We start from the raw sequence: 23,047 nt of genomic DNA, 5'->3' as shown, positions 1-23,047 counted from the left end.
CTACTTAAAACCAGGACCAACAGAGTGACTCCATGGGCTAGTTGACTGGCCCCCTAATCAGAGCCTCAGGGACAGAAAAGCCTCCAACTATCTTGAACCTGGACCTGGACAAACCTTGACTGAATCGGACCTTCTAAGTAGTACCCTCCAGTCCTAGACCCTTGGAGGTGGGGTTAAACGTGCTGTACCAGCCTAACTGAAGGTTCAGACGAATTCAGCGTGAAGGGATGCAAAGCCCTGAAAGGCAGCGACGCGCAGACCGCACACTAAGGACATAAAGTACAATCCTCAGTCGGAAAAACTTGGTCCTGTGCTTAGCTTGCACTCCAACACGGTCGGCCTGAACCTGTGACTCTGTCCCAGTCCAGCGTGAACAGATCCTCTAAGTCAGCGCTTAGCACCTTTTGATGCTACTTTTATCTAAGGCCTAGATGTATCATCGTTCCTATTTGCGATTTCTTAATAGCGATTTTTACCGAATCGCTATTAAGAAATCGCAAAATGGGATGTATGTTTTAAATCGCTATTTTTTTGCGATTCCTTATTATTCCTAATTTGCGAATTCGAAAGTTACGGATTCGCAAATAAGGAATAATTTCCCATTCATTCCTATGGGCCAGCAGGCCCATAGGAATGATTGCGAAATAATTCTCAAATTGCGAATTCGCAATTTGCTAAACGCAATTTGAGAATTATTGCAAGGGTGCAGGGGTGTCTCATGGACACCCTGCTGCACCCCTGAAACTTACATGTGTGTGCATATGGCGCACATACATGCCCTATGGGCATGTATGTGTGTCACATGCCACCCTCAAAATTGCCACATTTTGGTTTTTGAAAGGATTTCGCAAATTAACACGAACCTCAAGTTGGTGTTAATTTGCGATTTCTTAACCTGAATTCGCAAATTAAAAAAGCTTCACACATGGCATTTAAGAAATCGCAAAATTGCGATTCCTTAAATGCTTAAGCAAAATAAGGAATCGCAAATTTTTGCGATTCCTTATTTTGCTAATTTCACATACATCCCAAAAGATGCAAAATGTCCGTTTGCGAATTTCGGCCTTAACGAATTGCAAAATGCTTGATACATCTAGGCCTAAATCTTTAAAATTGCATTCCTCCATTTCTACTGATTTGGATTTTTGTTGTTTTAGTGTCATTTTAATTATTACAATTTACTCTATTATTCCAAATTGGTGGGGGATTTACCTCGTGTTTTCACTTGATTACGGTTTGTGTGCTGCATAAATACTTGACGCATTGCCTCTAAGTTAGGTTTGAGTACTTATGTACCAAGCTACCAGAGGGTTAAGCGCAAGTTAATTTTGCGGCTTTTGTGGTTCACCCTGACATGGATTGTGGCTTTTGCTTGAGAAGGGCTCACACCCCTTTCAAACAACAACCCAGTTTCTCACAAACACTAACTACTGCCATGGGCCAGAACAGATCTGTTTACAGGGGCAAATTGAACAACCTCAAAATTGGTCAAGGTAACTGGACAGGGTCTTTAACTTTTTCAAATGTGAAAATTATGCATGTTTAACTAATCATGAATGTGGATCCAGTTTCAGCTTTTCATGAGTACTCCTGGAGTTTACTGAGAATAAAAAAATCATGATACATCTACAACCTGAAAATAGGTGCAAAACTACAGTTGTAGATGTATGTGTTTTTGATGAACCTGGTCATATGACTCCAAAGCGTTGTGCGTATGGTACTGAATCAATCAAATAAAATGCACAATCTAAATTAAATGTTCAATATTTCAATCAAGTACAAGCAAATTACATAGCAGAGCAGGGGAAGGAAATATATCATTAGTGCAAAATAAAATGTATATACATGTATTGTTACAAAATATAAATGAGAAAAAACATAGGAATGGGTAAAAAAAGAGAGTGAAATAGTGTTTCCTAGAGGTGAATGTCAAACAAACAGCACAGAAATATAAGTGCTCAAACGTAAGGTTCATGCTTCAACAGATCATGTCAATAAGAATTTGATTCCTCTTTGACATTGTTGCCACCTGGAACACTTGTGTCAAGTTCAGCAATCCATCTTGTGCTCTGGCTTCAAACCCCACCCCAAAAGCCTTGGCGCCTCCTCAGCCCAAATGCAAGAGCTGCTGTCTGTATGGCTGCAGGTGTGCACTGTGTGTTAAAGTCAGTGCATCTGCTCGTTTGCTTGTATTTTGTAACGTTTTTGGAATGTGAAAACTGTACAACCACATGGAGTGAAAAAGGGTTCACTTTATCTATCTTCAAAATGAGTGCTGGCGTGTTCTTGCAATCTTTCTGCGACCACCAAAAGGAAAGCGACGGGTCAAGCATGTCTCTCCCTGTATCACCTTTGAAGCTCTGCTGGAATAGTGACCTCAACACGCCCTATCCTTCTGACCCGCTGCTACCAAAACAGCCAACCCAACACTTCCCATTCTTCACGCTGCCAAAACAGCCAACTCAACACTTACCATTCTTCACGCTGCCAAAACAGCCAACTCAACACATAGTATTCTTCAGTCCACCAAAACAGCCAACTCAACACTTACCATTCTTCACTCCACTGAAACAGCAAACTCAACACTTACCATTCTTCACTCCATCGAACCAACCAACTCAACACTTACCATTCTTCACTCCACCGAAACAGCCAACTCAATACTTACCATTCTTCAGTCCACCGAAACAGCCAACTCAACACTTACCATTCTTCACTCCACCGAAACAGCAAACTCAACACTTACCATTCTTCACTCCACCGAAACAGCCAACTCAACACTTACCATTCTTCAATCCACCAAAACAGCCAACTCAACACTTACCATTCTTCACTCCACCAAAACAGCCAACTCAACACTTACCATTCTTCAGTCCACCGAAACAGCCAACTCAACACTTATAATTCTTCACTCCACCGAAACAGCAAACACAACACTTACCATTCTTCACTCCACCGAAACAGTCAACTCAACACTTACCATTCTTCACTCCACCGAAACAGCCAACTCAAAACTTACCATTCTTCACTCCACCGAAACAGCCAACTCAACACTTACCATTCTTTACTCTACCGAAGCAGCAAATTCACCACTTATCATTCTTCACTCCACCGAAACAGCCAACTCAACACTTACCATTCTTCAGTCCACTGAAACGGCCAACTCAACACTTACCATTCTTCAGTCCACCGAAACAGCCAACTCAACAATTCCCATTCTTCACGCTGCCAAAACAGCCAACTCAACACTTACCATTCTTCACTCCACCGAAACAGCCAACTCAACACTTACCATTCTTCAGTCCACCGAAACAGCCAACTCAACAATTCCCATTCTCAGTCCACCGAAACAGCCAACTCAACAATTCCCATTCTTCACGCTGTCAAAACAGCCAACTCAACACTTACCATTCTTCAGTCCACCGAAACAGCCAACTCAACACTTACCATTCTTCAGTCCACCGAAACAGCCAACTCAACAATTCCCATTCTTCACGCTGCCAAAATAGCCAACTCAACACTTACCATTCTTCACTCCACCAAAACAGCCAACTCAACACTTACCATTCTTCACTCCACCGAAACAGACAACTCAACACTTACCATTCTTCACCCCACCGAAACAGCCAACTCAACACTTACCATTCTTCCCTCCACCGAAACAGCCAACTCACCACTTACCAATCTTCACTCCACCGAAACAGCCAACTCAACACTTACCATTCTTCAGTCCATCGAAACAGCCAACTCAACACTTACAATTCTTCACTCCACCGAAACAGCCAACTCAACACTTACCATTCTTCAATCCACCAAAACAGCCAACTCAACACTTACCATTCTTCACTCCACCAAAACAGCCAACTCAACACTTACCATTCTTCAGTCCACCGAAACAGCCAACTCAACACTTATAATTCTTCACTCCACCGAAACAGCAAACACAACACTTACCATTCTTCACTCCACCGAAACAGTCAACTCAACACTTACTATTCTTCACTCCACCGAAACAGCCAACTCAAAACTTACCATTCTTCACTCCACCGAAACAGCCAACTCAACACTTACCATTCTTTACTCTCCCGAAGCAGCAAATTCAACACTTATCATTCTTCACTCCACCGAAACAGCCAACTCAACACTTACCATTCTACAGTCCACTGAAACGGCCAACTCAACACTTACCATTCTTCAGTCCACCGAAACAGCCAACTCAACAATTCCCATTCTTCACGCTGCCAAAACAGCCAACTCAACACTTACCATTCTTCACTCCACCGAAACAGCCAACTCAACACTTACCATTCTTCAGTCCACCGAAACAGCCAACTCAACAATTCCCATTCTCAGTCCACCGAAACAGCCAACTCAACAATTCCCATTCTTCACGCTGTCAAAACAGCCAACTCAACACTTACCATTCTTCAGTCCACCGAAACAGCCAACTCAACACTTACCATTCTTCAGTCCACCGAAACAGCCAACTCAACAATTCCCATTCTTCACGCTGCCAAAATAGCCAACTCAACACTTACCATTCTTCACTCCACCAAAACAGCCAACTCAACACTTACCATTCTTCACTCCACCGAAACAGACAACTCAACACTTACCATTCTTCACCCCACCGAAACAGCCAACTCAACACTTACCATTCTTCCCTCCACCGAAACAGCCAACTCACCACTTACCAATCTTCACTCCACCGAAACAGCCAACTCAACACTTACCATTCTTCAGTCCATCGAAACAGCCAACTCAACACTTACAATTCTTCACTCCACCGAAACAGCAAACACAACACTTACCATTCTTCACCCCACCGAAACAGCCAGCTCAACACTTCCCATTCTTCACACTATAAAACAGCCAAACCAACGCTTCCCATTCTCCACACTTCCAAAACCGAGAACTCAACATTTACCATTCTTCACACTACCAAAACAGCCAACCTAACACTTCCCATTCTTCATGCTACCAAGATAGCCAACTCAACTCTTCCCGTGTTTTTTATCGGCTGTAGCAAAACATGCAACATAACATTTCCAAAAAATCCACTTTAACCAAAACAACCAACACAAAGCCTCAGATACTTCCAATCCTATGCTACCGGAGCCACAGAAATTATGAGATTCTGTGGCCGTGGCATTTTCTGCATAATTGTGGATGTGCCGCTAGACGTACTGCCACCTGGGGCGGCCCCTAAGTTTCCCACCCAAGTGCAGGTACAATGGGAGGTGGTGGGGTGGCAGCAGAAGGGCATCTTGTTCCGGTGGGGGTCAGCCCGACTGACAACTTGTTCTCAGGGCTGGGTGGGAGGTGGTAATCGACAGACACGACTCCCGCCACCCCCAAAAAGCAGACCGGACCAGCTACACCAGTGTTTGCCTCATTTGCTACACAATGCATCATTTGCTGCATAATCTGCAGATTTTAACACACAAATGTGGTTTCTATGACAAAGGGGAAACACATTGTGTTGCCATGCAGTGAAAGGTTGACTGGTCATCTTTAAGCTTCTTATTTCCTTATTATGATGTTAAACTGGTACTAATAAGGTGAAATCTTTGCCCAGACAACGTTACCATGGGTCAAAATGACAAAATAAGCAAGTATACCATCACAAAATGTGCCACATTATGCTGTATAATTTGCCTTTTCTTGCCACAGAATTCATTTAACTCTGCCACATAATTTGGTCCTCCCCTGCCACAGAATTCCAGTGATCCTGACTAACTACCTATCTGGGAAAATGAGGGTTTGAACGGCTTGTGAGGCACTACTGCTGGAAGAGTAAACTCGGCTCTCCCATATGCTTCTACTCCCACCACTAAAGTAAAATCAGCACTTCCACTGCTTCTATTTTTCCAGAGTAGAGTTTTAACAATACAACCTTCTTAGAAATGAGATGTTTGTCCACAAAGGCACAACCATTCTGCTGAGCAGCCTGAAGATATGGAGCAATAGCTAATCACAAGCATACTTTACCGACCCTGCTCCTAATCCACAACTACAAACCACTCGTCTTGTGGCTGATTCAGTGATCCATTGCACCTCACAAGAGCCAAGTCAACAGTGCCAAAGTGACTACACAACAATCAACCACACATGTTGTATGAATCCATCCATCATACACCACAGCAGCCAGGTCAATGTTTTTTTCTTCTGAATCACAAAATAAACCAATTCAACAAATTCCCAAGTGTTCCACCCACTGTTAGTGTTGGATTGGGAACAGTGAGTTGACAGCGTCACTTTTCCAGTGTTGAGTAGGCGTTTGCATGGTAGGCACTTGACTCAGGTATGAATTTGTGGTGGTGATAACCTGGTAACTGTGGTTCTGTGGAACAGCATTGTTAGATTAATACAACTGGCTGAGGTTATTGTGGGTTTAGTCTTAAACCATGGAGCAGGTGCACTGGATGTATTAACTTTCATGGTTGGTAATTTATGGGTTTGCCATGGTATTTTGGGATTTAGATTAAGAGTCTGGGCTCACATAATCACCTACGAATACTGGAAACATTGTCTGCTTTGCTGGACTTTCTACCAGCAGTGAATGGTTACCAATGCTTGCAGCTGTGGCCAGGAGTGTTGAGATTGTTCTGCGATGTGCTAGGAGCACTAGGCGAAGAGTTTCAGAGCGCCCAGAGGGAGTGCTCCTCAGGTGTGATTGATAGGACTGGGAGCACCCAGCAGGCTTTGCCGGGAGCATTCCTTTGGTACTAATGGAAACCAGCACTCTTTGATTCAGCGATTGGCTTCCAGATGCAAAAACTCTTGACCTGTTACGTAAGGCAGTGCGTATACAGGGAGAGGGTTAGCGCTGGTCAAAAACGACGACTAGCAGTTTTAGGAATCTCAGGTTGTCAGTGTTGTTGTTTATGACTGCAGTTGACCTTGTTGTGGTCATTACTTTTACATTTTAGGGAGTGTTGAGCTGGAAGTGTTAAGTGGGAGCTGTTACACAACCGGAGATGGGATTGTCTATTCCTCATTGTCAGAGGCTATTATGCACTAAGTGGGTTGAATTGGTAACAACATGGGGGCTTATTTACAACCCTTGTACACCACCAGTACATCACTTTTTTCCATATTATAATTGACACACGGGCAGCGAAAGGGGCTTGTAAAATGTCACATGGTGTCCATAGTGGCTAAGCCCAGCTGGATCAGTGGCACCAATTCATTTCCTGCTTTAGTGAGATGTTAGTGAAACATGAGAATCTTTAAATCATGTGAAGATCACACAACTTACCCAATCTTTCGACAGATACGAGCGTAGTCTCCGATTTCTTCTTTGCGATATCCTTCCAGCTCCCATCTGGATCCTGGATCCATTCAATGGCCTCGCAGTAAATCTCCCCCTGGTCCGAGGGATGCAGTTTGGTGATGGTCATCTGGTAGACGGTTCTCCCCGTCTTATCCATTCGAAGATCTCCTGACGTGAACCTCTGTCTGTATGAAAGCTCTGACGATAAGACAAAGTCCCTGGACAGGGATAGGATCTCCTTGCTGTCACCGCCTGAGCTCAGGTGCCAGGCGACCGAAAGGTGGGTGTGCTGGGATGTAGCTTTGGACACTGTGCAGATTAGCTTTAGTCGCTCCCCTTCAACTTTCTTCAGAATTTGAGGCGTCATGGTGACATTTAGTGTGTCTGGTATTACTGAAATCAGAAAACAACAATAATAGTTAATGCAGCTAGCAGACAACACTGTGGCCGATTAGAACATTGGAATGTTGAGTGCTTCATTGAAGGTAATGGAGTGCTCTGGGCTTCTAATGGCTGGTAGTAGCCAGCCCGGGGCATCAACAGTCCAATGTTTGTTCACAGCAATAGCTGCAATAGCTGTGAACAAAGGCCTCACAGAGCCCGAGGGGATTTTAACCCCCTCGGGCTCCGTGAGGCCTTTGTTTTACAAATTAGAACATTCTGCCCCTATACAGCAGAATGTTCTAATAGCCGTATCGGCTCTCCTGGCCATTAGAACATTGGAATGTTGATAGTTCGATTGAAAACAATGGAGTGCTCCGGGCTTATAATGGCTGCTATAAATCCGGAGCGCCAACATTCTAATGTTTCTTTGTTCACATTTCTGGCTGTGAACAAAGGCTTCAGGGAGCCTGAGGGGATTTCAATCACCTCGCGCTCCCTGAAGGCTTTGTTTTATTTGTTAGAACATTCTGCCCTCTAGTGGCAGAATGTTCTAATAGCCTTATAGCCCTTCGTAGTAGGGCTATACCGGCTATTTTAAGTCCCGCTGCCTTGTTAAAGGCCCTCACCTTCAGCTCGTGCCTTTAACGCTGCAGTGGGCCTTTAATAGCCGGTATAGCCCGCTGCAGTGGGCTATATTAAAGACCTGCACCGCTGCTAAAGGCTTGTTAATGCTGGAGCTGGCCTTTTGTGGCCGGTTGAGCCCTCGAGGCCTTGCTCTAAGGCTATATTAGAACACTGGAAATCTGAGAGCTTCTTTGAAGACAATGTCGAAACACGTCACAGCTGATTTTTTATATAAAGAAGCATTATGACACAGCCTGTGATGTCGGCTCCCTGTCTGTGAAATGTCGGGAGAATTTAATGATAACTAATAGGACTGTGATTACTCCTACAACTGCCGATACTCCCCTTCGATTTGGAGTACAGCGTATGTCAGCTACAAAAGAGAGCAAGAGAGAGAGAGGGAGAGGGAGACAGAGACAGGGAGAAAGAGAGAGAGAGAGAGAGAAAGAGAGAGAGAGGGGGGGAGAGGGAGAGGGAGAGAGGGAGAGAAGAAGTTAATTTTGTGATTTCCAATAGTATTACTACATTGTGGGTGTGTTTTTGTTATTGGCATAGCCCTCCCTAAATCCCTCCTTAATTTTCCCTTAATCACCTGTTTTTGAAGTAATTATTTCCCATTTTCCTACCACTGCCCCTGGCACTGGAGTTCTGCTTCAAGGACTCCACAATGCAGTTTTTGACTCAAGCCCTTCTCGTCTTCTCAGCTCTCAATGAAGCAGCACCAGTGGCATAGGAAGGGGGGTGCTTGTGGGTGTGGGCCGCCCTGGGTGTCATCACTGAAGGTGGTGACAAAATGGCAAAAATATGTGCTTTAAACACATATTTTTGCCATTGTCAAGGGAGGGTGATAAGAAATTTTCCGCACCGGGTACCACCTGACCTTGCTCCGCCACTGAGCAGCACTAGGCTGTTGGAGTTCAGGACGCCTCATGCAGAGGGCTGTGGCAGTCACTTCACATGCATATATCAGGAAAATCTGAAATTAAAATGCCACCTTTCAAGGTTATACGCCTAATTACAGCAGAGTGTAATGTTATTAAAATGCAGCGGCACCGCCCTCTCCAGGGTCACAGTGTTGACTCCAACAGCAGGAGTAAAAATCACAAATGGTTCTGTTCACCCTCCTGCGTCCGATGGCGGAGCACTCATTGATTAGGGTTCAAAGCGCCACCCCTCAGGGTGGTGAGAGGGTCATTCATGGGTTAAGGGTTCAAGGCTCCACCCCTCCGGGTGGTGAGAGGGTCATTCATGGGTTAAGGGTTCAAGGCTCCACCCCTCCGGGTGGTGAGAGGGTCACGGGTTAAGGGTTCAAGGCTCCACCCCTCAGGATGGGGAGAGGGTCATTCATGGGTTAAGGGTTCAAGGCTCCACCCCTTAGGGTGGTGAGAGGGTCACGGGTTAAGGGTTCAAAGCTCCACCCCTCAGGGTGGTGAGAGGGTCACAGGTTAAGGGTTCAAGGCTCCACCCCTCAGGGTGGTGAGAGGGTCATTCATGGGTTAAGGGTTCAAGGCTCCACCCCTCAGGGTGGTGAGAGGGTCATGGGTTAAGGGTTCAAGGCTCCACCCCTCAGGGTGGTGAGAGGGTCATTCATGCGTTAAGGGTTCAAGGCTCCACCCCTCAGGCTGGTGAGAGGGTCATTCATGGGTTAAGGGTTCAAGGCTCCACCCCTCAGAGTGGTGAGAGGGCCATTCATGGGTTGAGTTCAAGGCTCCATGCCTCACAGTGGCAAGAGAGCGATAGCTTAAGGGTTCAAGGCTCCATGCCTCAGGGTGTTGAGAGGGTCACTGGTTAAGGGTTCAAGCTCCATCCCTCAGGCAGGTGAGAGGGTCGTGGGTTAAGGGTCAAGGCTCCACCCCTCAGAGTGGTGAGAGGGTCATTCATGGGTTAAGGATTCAAGGCTCCACCCCTCAGGGTGGTGAGAGGGTCATGGGTTAAGGGTTCAAGCTCCATCCCTCAGGCTGGTGAGAGGGTCACGGGTTAAGGGTTCAAGGCTCCACGCCTCAGGGTGGTGAGAGGGTCACGGGTTAGGGGTTCAAGGTGTAGGATAGTAGGGTCTGCTTTCCTATGGTCACCCCACTTTTTGCTTTTTGCTTCACTGGTTTTCGACTTAATGTGGCTGTGGGCCTGCTAATCAGACCCACAGCCCAGTTGCTCTCTCTCTAAATTCACTACAATGTACTTTAGGTACATTACCAATTGGATACTGGGTCACCTTATGAGCCCCTGTACAGTGTACCATAGGTACCCAGGGCATAGGTGCATCTAAGGCCTACCAGGGGCTGCAGCATATCTTTTTCCACCCCTGGCTGGCCATTCAAATCGACACAACTGGCTGATCACTCAGCTGGGGCAAGGTGGTGTAATCACCCCTTGCTTAGATATAGTATACCTATATCTAACCTTATAGCTGGATACATATACACCTATAAGTCACTCCTATGGCAGGCCTTAACAATCCTGGAGGCAGACTGCTTGGTTTTATGTGAGATGGTGCTCTAGCATGAGCTCAGCCTGTCTGCAGCTTTCGGAACCAGGTCCGTTAGCTGTTCTGGGATATTGCCATACCATATACTCTTAAGTGCATTATAATCCTCGCGGTTAGATGCTAACTATGGTTTGGCTTGATCGAAACATGTCGAGTAAGGTGTCATACAATTTGGAATACTACCCTCTCGTCAGTCCTGGTGACGGGGGTAGCATTCCACCCTCCTAGAGGGAGAAGACATGTTGTTCTAACTATTCCCGGTTAAAGTTAACCAGAGCCTCAGCATCACAAAATGGATGCTGCTGCCACAGACACATGTCTGACCTCCTGCTGATGGGAGTCCTTCCAGCGAGGGAGGCTTGGACAATAGGTTTCCTGCCTTGGGAGGTGCTAGTACCACCCCAGACAGGACTTTGTGTATTGGGACAGGGAGGGCTGAAAGGATTGAGACACTGCCTGGGGCACACAAGGTGTCCCATGCATAGTCCAGTTCAAACCGGTGCTGGGGCTTCCCAGCCCCAGCTCTGGCGCAAAACTGGACAAAGGGAAAGGGGTGTAACCGCCCCCTATCCTGGTCTCACCCTTAGGAGGGACCTAGCAGGTAATCCAGCCCCTAAGATCAGTATATAGGTAGGAGCTGAGTTACTAGGACTTTAGATTATCCTGACTGAAACTTTGAAATGAAACTCTGGACCTTCATCACTCCACTTTGGAAGAAGACGACTGAAGAATCTCCCTTGTGGTCAAGGAGTGACCACCCTGCACAAGCAGGCACCATCCAGCGATTGACGACTTGCTTTGCCGCCACCTCCCGCCGGAACCCGAGCCCAGAGCCTGACAAGAACTGGATTTCCAGACATCCAATAGCTCGATTCACAGTCCCTGCAAAGCTGAGACCCCTGGAGGCGTCAAGAGATGTGGGACCGGCCATCTTGAATAGTCTGCGACCTGCTAACTGTGCAGCCCCCGAGGCCCCCTCGAAGCTGTGCATTAGGAATTGAGAAGCCCCAGCATCGAGCAGCATCTGCACCAAATATCAGCTCTGCAAACTCCACAAGTTCTGCGTGGGGCCCTTTCGCATTTTCCTGCTTGACGCGTCTGCCCAGTCACTTGCCCGTTGGCTAGTGGCCATCTTGGCAATGAAACCGAGAAACTACACTGCTGGTCTGGTTGCTCAAGACTGGCCCTTGCTACCCTCAAAAGAAGCAGCCCCTCAGACCTTGCTGGTCTGAGTAAGAAGCCTACATCGATTCCTGCATGGGTTGCCTTTGCCAAGACTTGTTGCCTCCAATCTTGAAGCCGACACCGCCGACTGCGAGAGCCTTTGTGGGAAAATCTGTGCCTCCATCCTGGTTGTCGTCGATGACTCCTGGACCACGTGGCTGCAGAGACAAGCTTCCCATCAGCACCTGATCGCATCCCGACATCGCCTGGTTCCACCCTGGTCACTGGCTAGTGACCCAGACTCTGTCCCCTCTGCTTTCAGGTCCTCTACATCTCCGATCCACCCTTGGATCCAACCGGACACTTCTCTTCTGGCCGCCTGCAGCATCTTTACTCCAAGGCTCCATAGATCTCCACGACGAAACCCAAAACACTTTGGGACCTATGCACCCGCTTCCTGTGGGTTAGGTAACGCGAGTACTACGGTGCTACTGTAGAGGTTTACACTCCTAGTGTCCTAGTTTCAAGTGGTTAAGTTCTATTCCAGTCGGAAGGCTCCTAAATCTTTAACTTTATAACTTTTACGCACCCATTGACTTCAATGTGTGAACTCGTGTGCTTTTAGACACTGCACACGCATCCCGTGGGCCTCCTGCTCCCTAACCATTGTTAGTCCCTAGGCCTTACCATTGTTCGTGTTGTGGTACTTATACCACTTTTTTGATATATGGTTTGACGTGCCACCCCGCCCTATCCATAATTGTGCAACTTTTGTCTATTCTATTAAGTTACTTGTTTTGCGCTTGTGCTTCTGTGCTCATAAAGAGTTCACAGGTTTGTTTAGAAATAAATACATATATATTTTCAATATATATCTTGTGTGGTGTCTTTTCATTTGGTATTAAAGGGATTTCATATGGTAAAACAGCTGGCTTCACATGCCCTCTTGAGTTTAGCCTAAGACTGCTTTGTCCATGCAACCCCTAGGATAGCTGGTCTATAAGGTTGACTTTACAACCAACACCATAAGGGTTGTTTGGACTGGTGCAAGGTGCTCACTAGAATAGTGAACATCATATACCAGGCCAACTTCTCACATTGGTGTGCAGCGGTTGGGATTTGAGCTTGCTGTTGTTTTACCAAGTGGAATCTTTGCAATATCATTTGAAAGATCATACAGGTACCTATAGGTACATATAAAACAAGTTTAGAATACTTAAGTTCTACTAAACTTAGTTGTTGTAGAGCAAAGGGTCTAGCACACCCTGACTACAACTACTGGAGAGGTTTAGTAGGTAAACACTTAGTGTAGGTAGTTGCATCACATCCACCTCACTAGAGAATGTCTGATACAGGAGAGCCCAGTGGACTCCAACCTGTGGAAGGTAACCCTCACAAGGTACCCTCCAGATTTTCTATCCTCAGATTCAAGGAACTGAGGCACTTGTGTAGAACAAGAACATGAAGCAAGGGTCTAACCCTACACTTCAACACCTCTTAGATCTCTTAGATGAGTATGAGGCTCAAAAGGCCTCTGGTGTAGTCTCTTCAGGTAATACAGATGTGGTCCTACCCTCCACTGAAGATGCCACTGATCCCCCCATTGTAGATAATGAGGATGAGGTGGGGATGAGTCTGATGAGGATGGTAGCCAGGTTCAGGTCAGGAGACTTAGGCCAGGCTAACTTAAGCCAATTTGGAGCTGAGAATAGGACAGTCCCATTCAGGCCTCCAAGTGGGCTTAACCCCAGGTATAGGAGGGGGAGATCTCACTCAGGAGATTCTCATCACTCCAATGCTTCAAGGGGTTCTCAGAGTGGAATGACATCTCCTCAGAGGAGAGAACACCAGGCTAGGATGAGGGAAGTCAATCTCAGAACTGAGAGAGAAGAACTTGCCCTAGCCAAAGAGAAACTTGCCTTGGACAGAGAAAGGAAGTTAGGTGGGGTAGAACCCACTGGTGGCAGCAGTATCCCTAAGGACAAAAGACAGGTCATATGACAATAGACACCTGAGTAAGATTGTGCCCCCCTACAAGATAGGGGATGACATCCACAAATGGATAACTGCTTTGGAGAGGGCCTGCAAAGTACAGCAGGTACCCCAAAGTCAGTGGGCAGCAATCTTGTGGCTCTCCTTTTCTGAAAAAGGTAGAGATAAGCTCCTCACAGTTAGTGATGATGATGCTAACAATTACACTGTCCTGAAGAGTGCTCTGATTGATGGGTTTTGCTTAACCACTGAACAGTACAGGTTAATGTTCAGAGAGACCCAGAAGACACAGACTCAGGACTGGACTGATTTTGTTGATTGTGCCACTAAGGCTCTGGAAGGCTGGTTGTTGGGAAGTAAAGCTAAGGACTATACAGGATTGTATAATTTGATCATGAGAGAGCAAATCCTTAATAATTGTCAGAACCAGTTGTTGCACCAACACCTGATTGACTCAGATCTAACCTCTCCCCAAGAATTGGGAAAGAGGGCAGATAAGTGGGTCAGAACCAGGGTTAAGCAGAAAAACTAGGGCCAAGGTGGTGATCAGAAAAAGGCAGACCAGAAGGGTGGGGAGCAGAAACAAAAAGACCAGAAGTCTTCTCCAGGGCCCCAAAAGACCAATGAGGGGGGGTCCCAAACTTCCAAGAAAAAGAAGAAAGATGGCCAAAGGAAACCTTGGTGTAATGTATGTAAATCCACTAGTCACTGGACTAGTGATTGCATCAAGAAAGATTCAGCCCCTACCATTGCTGCCCCTAAGGCACCTGCACCCCTGAGTACAGCTGGCAGTGGTAGTAATCAATCCAAGGGTATAGTAGGGTTAACCCTGGGAACTGAGATGGATTCTGACCTAGTCAGAATACCAACTCAGGCTGTTCTAGTTTGTGATGTGGACATGGCTATGTCCTCTACTGTGAGTCCCAGTACTCTGGGCAACTACAGACAGACACCTTTGATAAATGATAAAGTGGCTCAAGCATACTGGGACACATGTGCCAATGGTGACACCTTACTTTGTGGACCCTGGTCAGGTTATACTGGGTGACAATTACCTAGTGACCAATGCCAGCAATGTCACCACTACACATAGTGTGGCAGTTGGTAATTTCTCCTGGGGAAGGATAACTGGCCTAAAAAGGGTTGTGGTAAGTGCAGACCTCCCGGTTGAATGTCTTTTGGGCAATGACCTTGAAAACTCACAGTGGTCAGAAGTGGAGTACAGGACTCATGCTGAGATGTTAGGTATATCATCACATGTCCTTGCTGTGACCAGGTCACAGGCCACAAAGTGCCTCACTGAACAGGTCTTGGATCCTGGAACAATGGACCAAGTACCTTCCAAGAGAAAGAGCAGTAGGGTCAAGGCAGTGCCTTCCCCCCTGCCTTCAAATGAAGATCAGCCTTTACAGAAAGCTGATTTTGAGGCCTCAGAGGGAACTGTCCTAGAAGAGCTTGAACCTGACCAGGTTGAGTTTCTTGGGACAGGGGGACCCTCAAAGGCAGACTTGAGGCAGGCATAGTTAGACTGTCCATCTCTTGAACGCCTCAGACAGCAAGGTGCTTCTGAGGCTGCAGGGAATGCTACAGGTACCCACAAAGTGTACTGTGATGAAGGACTCCTTTATTCTGAGGCTAGAGACCCCAAGCCTGGTGCTTCCAGGAGGTTGGTCATACCTCAGTCCTTTAGGGGTTTCTTTCTTACCTTAGACCATGATATTCCCCTTGCAGGACACTTGGGCCAGAACAAGACTTGGGACAGGCTTGTCCCTCATTTTCACTGGCCCCATATGTCTGAAGATACAAAGGAGTTTTGTCGCTCCTGTGTAACCTGCCAAGCAAGTGGCAAAGCAGGTGGCACTACAAAGGCCCCCCTGATACCACTACCTGTGGTGGGGGTACCCTTTGAGAGAGTTGGAATAGACATTGTTGGACCAATGGATCCCCAAACAGCATCTGGGCACAGATTTATACTGGTGGTGGTGGATCATGCCACCAGGTATCCAGAGGCAATTCCCTCAAGGACCACAACAGCTCCTGTTGTGGCAAGAGCCCTCCTGGGAGTATTCTCAAGAGTGGGCTTTCCAAAGGAGGTTGTATCTGACAGAGGTGCAAACATTATGTCAGGATACCTAACTGCAATGTGGAAAGAGTGTGGTGTAAACTATAAGTTCACTACATCCTACCATCCTCAGTCAATGGGCTTGTTGAAAGATTCAACAAGACCTTAAAGGGTTTGATTAAGGGATTACCTGAAAAGCTTAGGCGAAGATGGGACATCCTTCTACCCTGCCTTCTGTTTGCTTACAGAGAGGTCCCACAGAAGGGGGTTGGCTACAGCCCTTTTGAACTTTTGTTTGTATATCTTGTAAGGGGACCCCTATGTCTAGTGAAGGAAGGATGAGAGTTACCTCTCAACAAGCCTAAACAAGACATAGTGGACTATGTACTTGGTCTCCGCTCCAGGATGGCTGAATACATGAAGACGGCATCCAAAAACCTTGAGGCTAGCCAAGAACTTTAAAAAGCTTGGCATGACCAAAAGGCTGTGCTGACTGAGTACCAGCCAGGACAGAAGGTATGGGTGTTGGCGCCAGTGGCCCCAGCAGCACTCCAGGACAAATGGTCTGGACCCCACACCATTGTTGAGAAAAAGGGAGAGGTCACCTATTTGGTGGACCTAGGCACTCCCAGGAGCCCCCACAGGGTGCTCCATGTCAACACACTGAAGGCATATGTTGACAGGGCAGACATGGGCTTGCTCATGGCTACAGATGAGAGGCAGGAGGAAGAGAGTGCCCCTCTACCAGACCTGTTATCTCAGAACCCTGATGATGGATCAGTTGAAGGTATGGCCTTAGCTGACAGCCTCACTGACCAGCAGCAAAAGGACTGCAGACAAGTTCTACAGTCTTTTAGACATATGTTTTCAGTCTTTTAGACATATGTTTTCATTGACACCCATGCTGCACCCATGAGGTTGACACTGGTGACAGTCTGCCTGTGAAGAATAAGATCTACAGGCAACCTGACCATGTCAGGGATTGTATAAAGACTGAGGTGCAGAAAATGCTGGAACTGGGAGTGATTGAGCCATCAGAGAGCCCATGGGCCAGCCCAGTAGTCCTTGTGCCAAAACCTCACACCCAAGATGGTAAGAGAGAGATGAGGTTCTGTGTGGACTACAGAGGTCTCAATGCTGTCACTAGGACAGATGCCCACCCAATACCAAGAGCAGATGAGCTCATTGACAGATTGGCTTCTGCCAAGTTTTTGAGCACATTTGACTTGACAGCTGGCTATTGGCAAATCAGGTTAGCTGAGGATGCCAAGGCCAAAACTGCTTTCTCAACCCCAGGAGGTCATTATCAATTTGTGGTAATGCCCTTTGGATTGAAGAATGCACCTGCCACTTTCCAAAGGTTGGTGAACCAAGTCCTCACTTGGTTGGATGACTTTTGAGCAGCATATCTAGATGATATTGCTGTCTTCAGCTCCACCTGGGAGGATCACCTGATCCACCTGGAGAAGGTCTTAGAGGCTCTGCAGAAGGCAGGCCTCACTATCAAGGCAACCAAGTGCCAGATAGGGCAGAGTAAGGTTGTGTACCTGAGCCACCTGGTAGGTGGGGGTCAGGTTCAACCACTGGAGAGTAAGATCCAGACCATCAAGGACTGGGCTCCTCCAACCGCCCTGACAAAGGTCAGAGCTTTCCTGGGCCTGTCTGGGTACTACAGAAAGTTTGTTAAGAACTATGGGTCCATTGTGACTCCTCTTAATGACTTGACTTCAAAGAAGATGCTAAAGAAGGTTCAGTGGACATAAGCTGTCAACAGGCATTTGATGACCTGAAGAAGGCCATGTGCTCTGCACCTATCTTAAAGAGTCCTGACTACTCCAAAGAGTTTATTGTCAAAAAACAGATGCTTCTGAGTTGGGGGTGGGAGCTGTGCTTTCACAACTTAATGTAGATGGTCAAGACCAGCCTATTGCTTTTATTAGGAGAAGGCTGACCCCTATAGAGAAACGTTGGTCAGCCATTGAGAGGGAGGCCTTTGCTGTGGTATGGGCCCTGAAGAAGTTGAGACCATACTTGTTTGCCACTCACTTAAAGATTCAGACCGACCATAAGCCCCTCTTGTGGCTAAATCAGATGAAGGGTGAAAACCCCAAACTGCTCAGGTGGTCCATTACCCTACAGGGGATAGACTTTACAGTGGAGCACCGCCCAGGGACTGACCATGGTAATGCAGATGGTCTCTCCAGGTACTTTGACTTAGAACATGAAGACACAACTGGTCAAGGTTAGTCTAATGTCCCTGCGTTGGGGGGGGGGAGGGGTTGTGTAGGAGAGTAGGGTCTGCTTTCCTATGGTCACCCCACTTTTTGCTTTTTGCTTCACTGGTTTTCGACTTAATGTGGCTGTGGGCCTGCTAATCAGACCCACAGCCCAGCTGCTCTCTCTCTAAATTCACTACAATGTACTTTAGGTACATTACCAATTGGATACTGGGTCACCTTATGAGCCCCTGTACAGTGTACCATAGGTACCCAGGGCATTGGTGCATCCAAGGCCTACCAGGGGCTGCAGCATATCTTTTGCCACCCCTGGCTGGCCATTCAAATCGACACAACTGGCTGATCACTCAGCTGGGGAAAGGTGGTGTAATCACCCCTTGCTTAGATATAGTACACCTATATCTAACCTTATATCTGGACACATATACACCTAAAAGTCACTTCTATGGCAGGCCTTAACAATCCTGGAGGCAGTGCTTGGTTTTATGTGAGATGGTGCTCTAGCATGAGCTGAGCCTGTCTGCAGCTTTCGGAACCATGTCCTTTAGCTGTTCTGGGATATTGCCATACCATATACTCTTAAGTGCATTATAATCCTCGCAGTTAGATGCTAACTATGGTTTGGCTTTATCAAAACATGTCGAGTAAGGTGTCATACGATTTGGAATACTACCCCCTCGCCAGTCCTGGCATCGGGGGTAGCATTCCACCCTCCTAGAGGGAGAAGACATGTTGTTCTAACTATTCTCGGTTAAAGTTAACCAGAGCCTCAGCATCACAAAATGGATGCTGCTGCCACAGACACAAGTCTGTCCTCCTGCTGCTGGGAGTCCTTCCAGCGAGGGAGGCTTGGACAATAGGTTTCCTGCCTTGGGAGGTGCTAGCACCACCCCAGACAGGACTCTGTGTATTGGGACAGGGAGGGCTGAAAGGATTGAGACACTGCCTGGGGCACACAAGGTGTCCCATGCATAGTCCAGTTCAAACCGGTGCTGGGGCTTCCCTGCCCCAGCTCTGATGTGAAACTGGACAAAGGGAATGGGGTGTAACCGCCCCCTTCCTTGGTCCCACCCATAGGAGGGACCTAGCAGGTAATCCAGCCCCTAAGATCAGTATATAGGTAGGAGCTGAGTCACTAGGACTTTAGATTATCCTGACTGAAACTTTTAAACGAAACTCTGGACCTTCATCACTCTACTTTGGAAGAAGACGACTGAAGAATCTCCCTTCTGGTCAAGGAGTGACCACCCTGCACAAGCAGGCACCATCCAGCAATCAACGACTTGCTTTGCCGCCGCCTCCCGCCGGAGCCCGAGTCCAGAGCCTGACAAGAACCGGATTCCCAGACATCCAACAACCCGATCCACAGTCCCTGCAAAGCTGAGACCCGTGGAGGCGACGAGAGACGTGGGACAGGCCATCTTGAAAAGTCCCACGAACACAACAACTTGAAGAGGGCCAAGGGGAGTTTTAAAGACCAGGCTCTGACATAACCCCCACATACATTCAACTACACAAGAATGTCAGAGGGTCTATACAAAAGGGGATATAAACCAACAATGTTAACCATAAGGCACACCAGACCTTACCACGTGTCCCAACACCTCAGGTCAACCCACCATGAGACCTATGAGATGGTCAGGCAAGGATGCCCATCAGTCACCACACGGAACCGCCCTTCATCATATGGGATTCACTTGAGACCTTCTCAGAGGGAGGCAAATGTCTTCGCAGTCGAGGGCCTAGAAGGAAAAAGCCCTCGCCTGGTCAGACAGGCCTTTCTAAGGTCCCGTTACTTATTGTGTGAAATTTTTGAAACAACAGGGTGACTGATGTTGCAGTGCAATAAAGTGAGTGAGTAAAAAAAGGGGAAAAAAGGGTCATAAAATTGGATGAGCGAATACTGAAGGTAACATTTATTCTGTTGCTACCCGCCCTTCCAATATTAAAATGTAGTCAGTGACAGTTCAAACATATAACTGCCCAGATATACTGTGCAGCCCCCGAGGCCTCCTCGAAGCTGTGCATTGGGGATTGAGAAGCCCCAGCCCCGAGCAGCATCTGCACCAAAGATCATCCCTGCACACTCCACGAGTTCTGCGTGGGGCCCTTTTGCATTTTCCTGCTCGACGCGTCTGCCCGGTCACTTGCCCGTTGGCTAGTGGCCATCTTGGCAACGAAACTGAGAAACTACACTGCTGGTCTGGTTGCTCCAGACTGGCCCTTGCTGCCCTCAAAAGAAGCAGCCCCTCCGAGCTTGCTGATCTGAGTAAAAAGCCTACATCAATTCCTGCGTGGGTTGCCTTTGCCAAGGCTTGTTGCCTCCAATTTTGAAGCCGACACCGCCGACAGCGAGAGCCTTTCTGGGACAGTTCGTGCCTCTATCCTGGTTGTCGTCGATGACTCCTGGACCACGTGGCTGCAGAGACAAGCTTCCCATCAGCACCTGATCGCATCCCGACATCGCCTGGTTCCATCCTGGTTCCACCCTGGTCACTGGCTAGTGACCCAGACTCTGTCCCCTCTGCTTTCAGGTCCTCTACATCTCCGATCCACCCTTGGATCCACCCGGACTCTTCTCTTCTGGCCGCCTGCAGCATCTTTACTCCAAGGCTCCATAGATCTCCATGACGAAACCCGACACACTTTGGGACCTATGCACCGCTTCCTGTGGGTTAGGTAACGCGAGTACTACGGTGCTCCTGTAGAGGTTTACACTCCTAGTGTCCTAGTTTCAAGTGGTTAAGTCCTATTCCAGTCAGAAGGCTCCTAAATCTTTAACTTTATAACTTTTACGCACCCATTGACTTCTATGTGTGAACTCGTGTGCTTTTAGACACTGCACACGCATCCCGTGGGCCTCCTGCTCCCTAACCATTGTTAGTCCAGTGTAGCCCCAGCGATTCCCAAGGCCCTAGGCCTTACCATTCTTCGTGTCGTGGTACTTATACCACTTTTTTGATATATGGTTTGACGGGCCACCCCGCCCTATCCATAATTGTGCAACTTTTGTCTATTCTATTAAGTTACTTGTTTTGCGCTTGTGCTTCTGTGCTCATAAAGAGTTCAGGGGTTTGTTTAGAAATAAATACATATATATTTTCAATATATATCTTGTGTGGTGCCCTTTCATTTGGTATTAAAGGGATTTCATATGGTAAAACAGCTGGCTTCACATGCCCTCTTGAGTTTAGCCTAAGTCTGCTTTGTCCATGCTACCCCTAGGATAGCTGGTCTATAAGGTTGACTTACACCCATCACCATAAGGGTTGTTTGGACTGGTGCAAGGTGCTCACTAGAATAGTGAACATCATATACCAGGCCAACTTCTCACACAAGGCTCCACCCCTCAGGGTGGTGAGAGGGCCATGGGTTAAGGGTTCAAGGCTCCACCCGTCAGGGTGGTGAGAGGGTCATTCATGATTAAGGGTTCAAGGTTCCACCCCTCAGGGTGGTGAGAGGGTCATTCATGGGTTACGGCTGGGGTTCCCAAAGTGTGCGCCGCGGCGCCCTGGTGCGCCGTGATTAGAAGCCAGGGGCGCCGCGGCGCAGGATGTGGGTCGTGGAAAATGCAGCCGCAATTCCTCCCCCTTCTTTGTGCTGCCAGGTCACTCTGCATCTCAATTAGTGATTGATGGAGAAAGCCTTTAATTCTCACACATGGCATCTCCCGGCGTTTTCTTCTCGCTCCTATCTGGACTGCTTCTCTGAGCCCGGTGCAGCAGCCTGTCCTGTTTCTCTGAGCCCCTATGTAGCTGACTGTCCTGCTTCTGGGACCCTGTGGAGCAGCCTGTTCTTTTCTGTACCCCGGTGGAGCAGCCTGTCCTTTTCTGTGAGCCCGATTGCGCTGCTTGTCCTGTTTCTCTGCCCCCAGTGCAGTTCTTTCAGTGAGTCCAGTAAAGCTGCCTGTCCTGCTTCTGTGCCCAGTGGAGCTGCCTGTCCTGTTTCTGTGAGCCCGGTTAAGCTGACTGTCCGGATTCTCTGTGAATGAGTCCAGTGCATGTCTTCCTGTCTTGTCACTCTCTGAGTCTCTGAGGCTGCTGTTGCCCTATTTTTCTGCAAGGAGAGCCTGTCCTGTCTGAATGCGCCGTGTCCACAGTAGGCAGAATGTCCCACTGCCATGTACCCACTTGCACTCTACCTATGGTTGAGGTGCAGCGCCCTGCCCCCTGGCATGGACAGTCTTCACTCAATGAGCTGTCGGCTCTGCCCTGTCTCCTCTGGGTCGCCCGGTTTCCTGCATGAACAAGTGGCAGTCTGTCCCAGACTGTCCCCAGCTCAGGGCCTGTCCCCTGTGTGGCCAAGCCCAGTCGCCACGCTGAGAGAGGGCGTCCTAATGCTCCCTGCCCCTTCCCGAGCTGCCTGCTGCACCCCTGGGCCTCCATTGCCATCTGCTGGTCATGTAGCTGTATTATACAGCTGCCACTTGCACCCTGCATGCTGTGCTTGGGGAGAGAGGAAAGTTGGGGGCACTGTGAGGTCCCTGGTGTAACTGAGTGGCTGAAGGTTGTGTGCATGTGAGCGGGGCACAGACTTGTGAGCAATGCATGAACAGTGACGTTTTGAGTTTTCGCTGAAGTTCCTACAGGGGAGCTTTTCATAGATAAGTTTCAGTGGTACAAAAACACAGGAGTAGCCAACGTGCCCCCTTTATTAAGCTGCTTGTGCAAGACAACAAACATAGCAGGAACTAATGTCACACTATTTGTACACTGTTTATATATTAAAGCGGGGTGGGGTGAAACACATTTCCCTTCTTTTCACATCTGAAAGATGGGGGGACATGAAGCAAAGTAAGCGTGTTCCATTTTAATTACACAAAA

At 47.7% G+C, this 23,047-nt stretch overlaps 1 protein-coding gene across 2 annotated transcripts in view; it reads right to left on the bottom strand.

Annotated features, from left to right (window-relative positions):
• The window catches only part of LOC147699082 (immunoglobulin superfamily member 3-like), a 138,940-nt gene that overhangs the window by 107,589 nt on the left and 8,304 nt on the right, over nt 1–23,047 (bottom strand). For both annotated transcript variants that reach the window (XR_015299394.1, XM_086935652.1), the window contains exon 3: nt 7,262–7,669. Coding sequence is in view for 1 of the 2 variants with exons in the window: in XM_086935652.1 (XP_086791778.1) it covers nt 7,262–7,669 (408 nt within the window). In the remaining variant the exon portion in view is untranslated. The remainder of the gene's footprint in view (nt 1–7,261; nt 7,670–23,047) is intronic.

Source organism: Lissotriton vulgaris, chromosome 8, assembly GCF_964263255.1.
Source record: "Lissotriton vulgaris chromosome 8, aLisVul1.2, whole genome shotgun sequence".
Classification (NCBI taxonomy): domain Eukaryota; kingdom Metazoa; phylum Chordata; class Amphibia; order Caudata; family Salamandridae; genus Lissotriton; species Lissotriton vulgaris.
The sequence above is the reverse complement of the archived record's forward strand: the minus strand, read 5'-3'. Positions and strand labels throughout refer to the sequence as shown.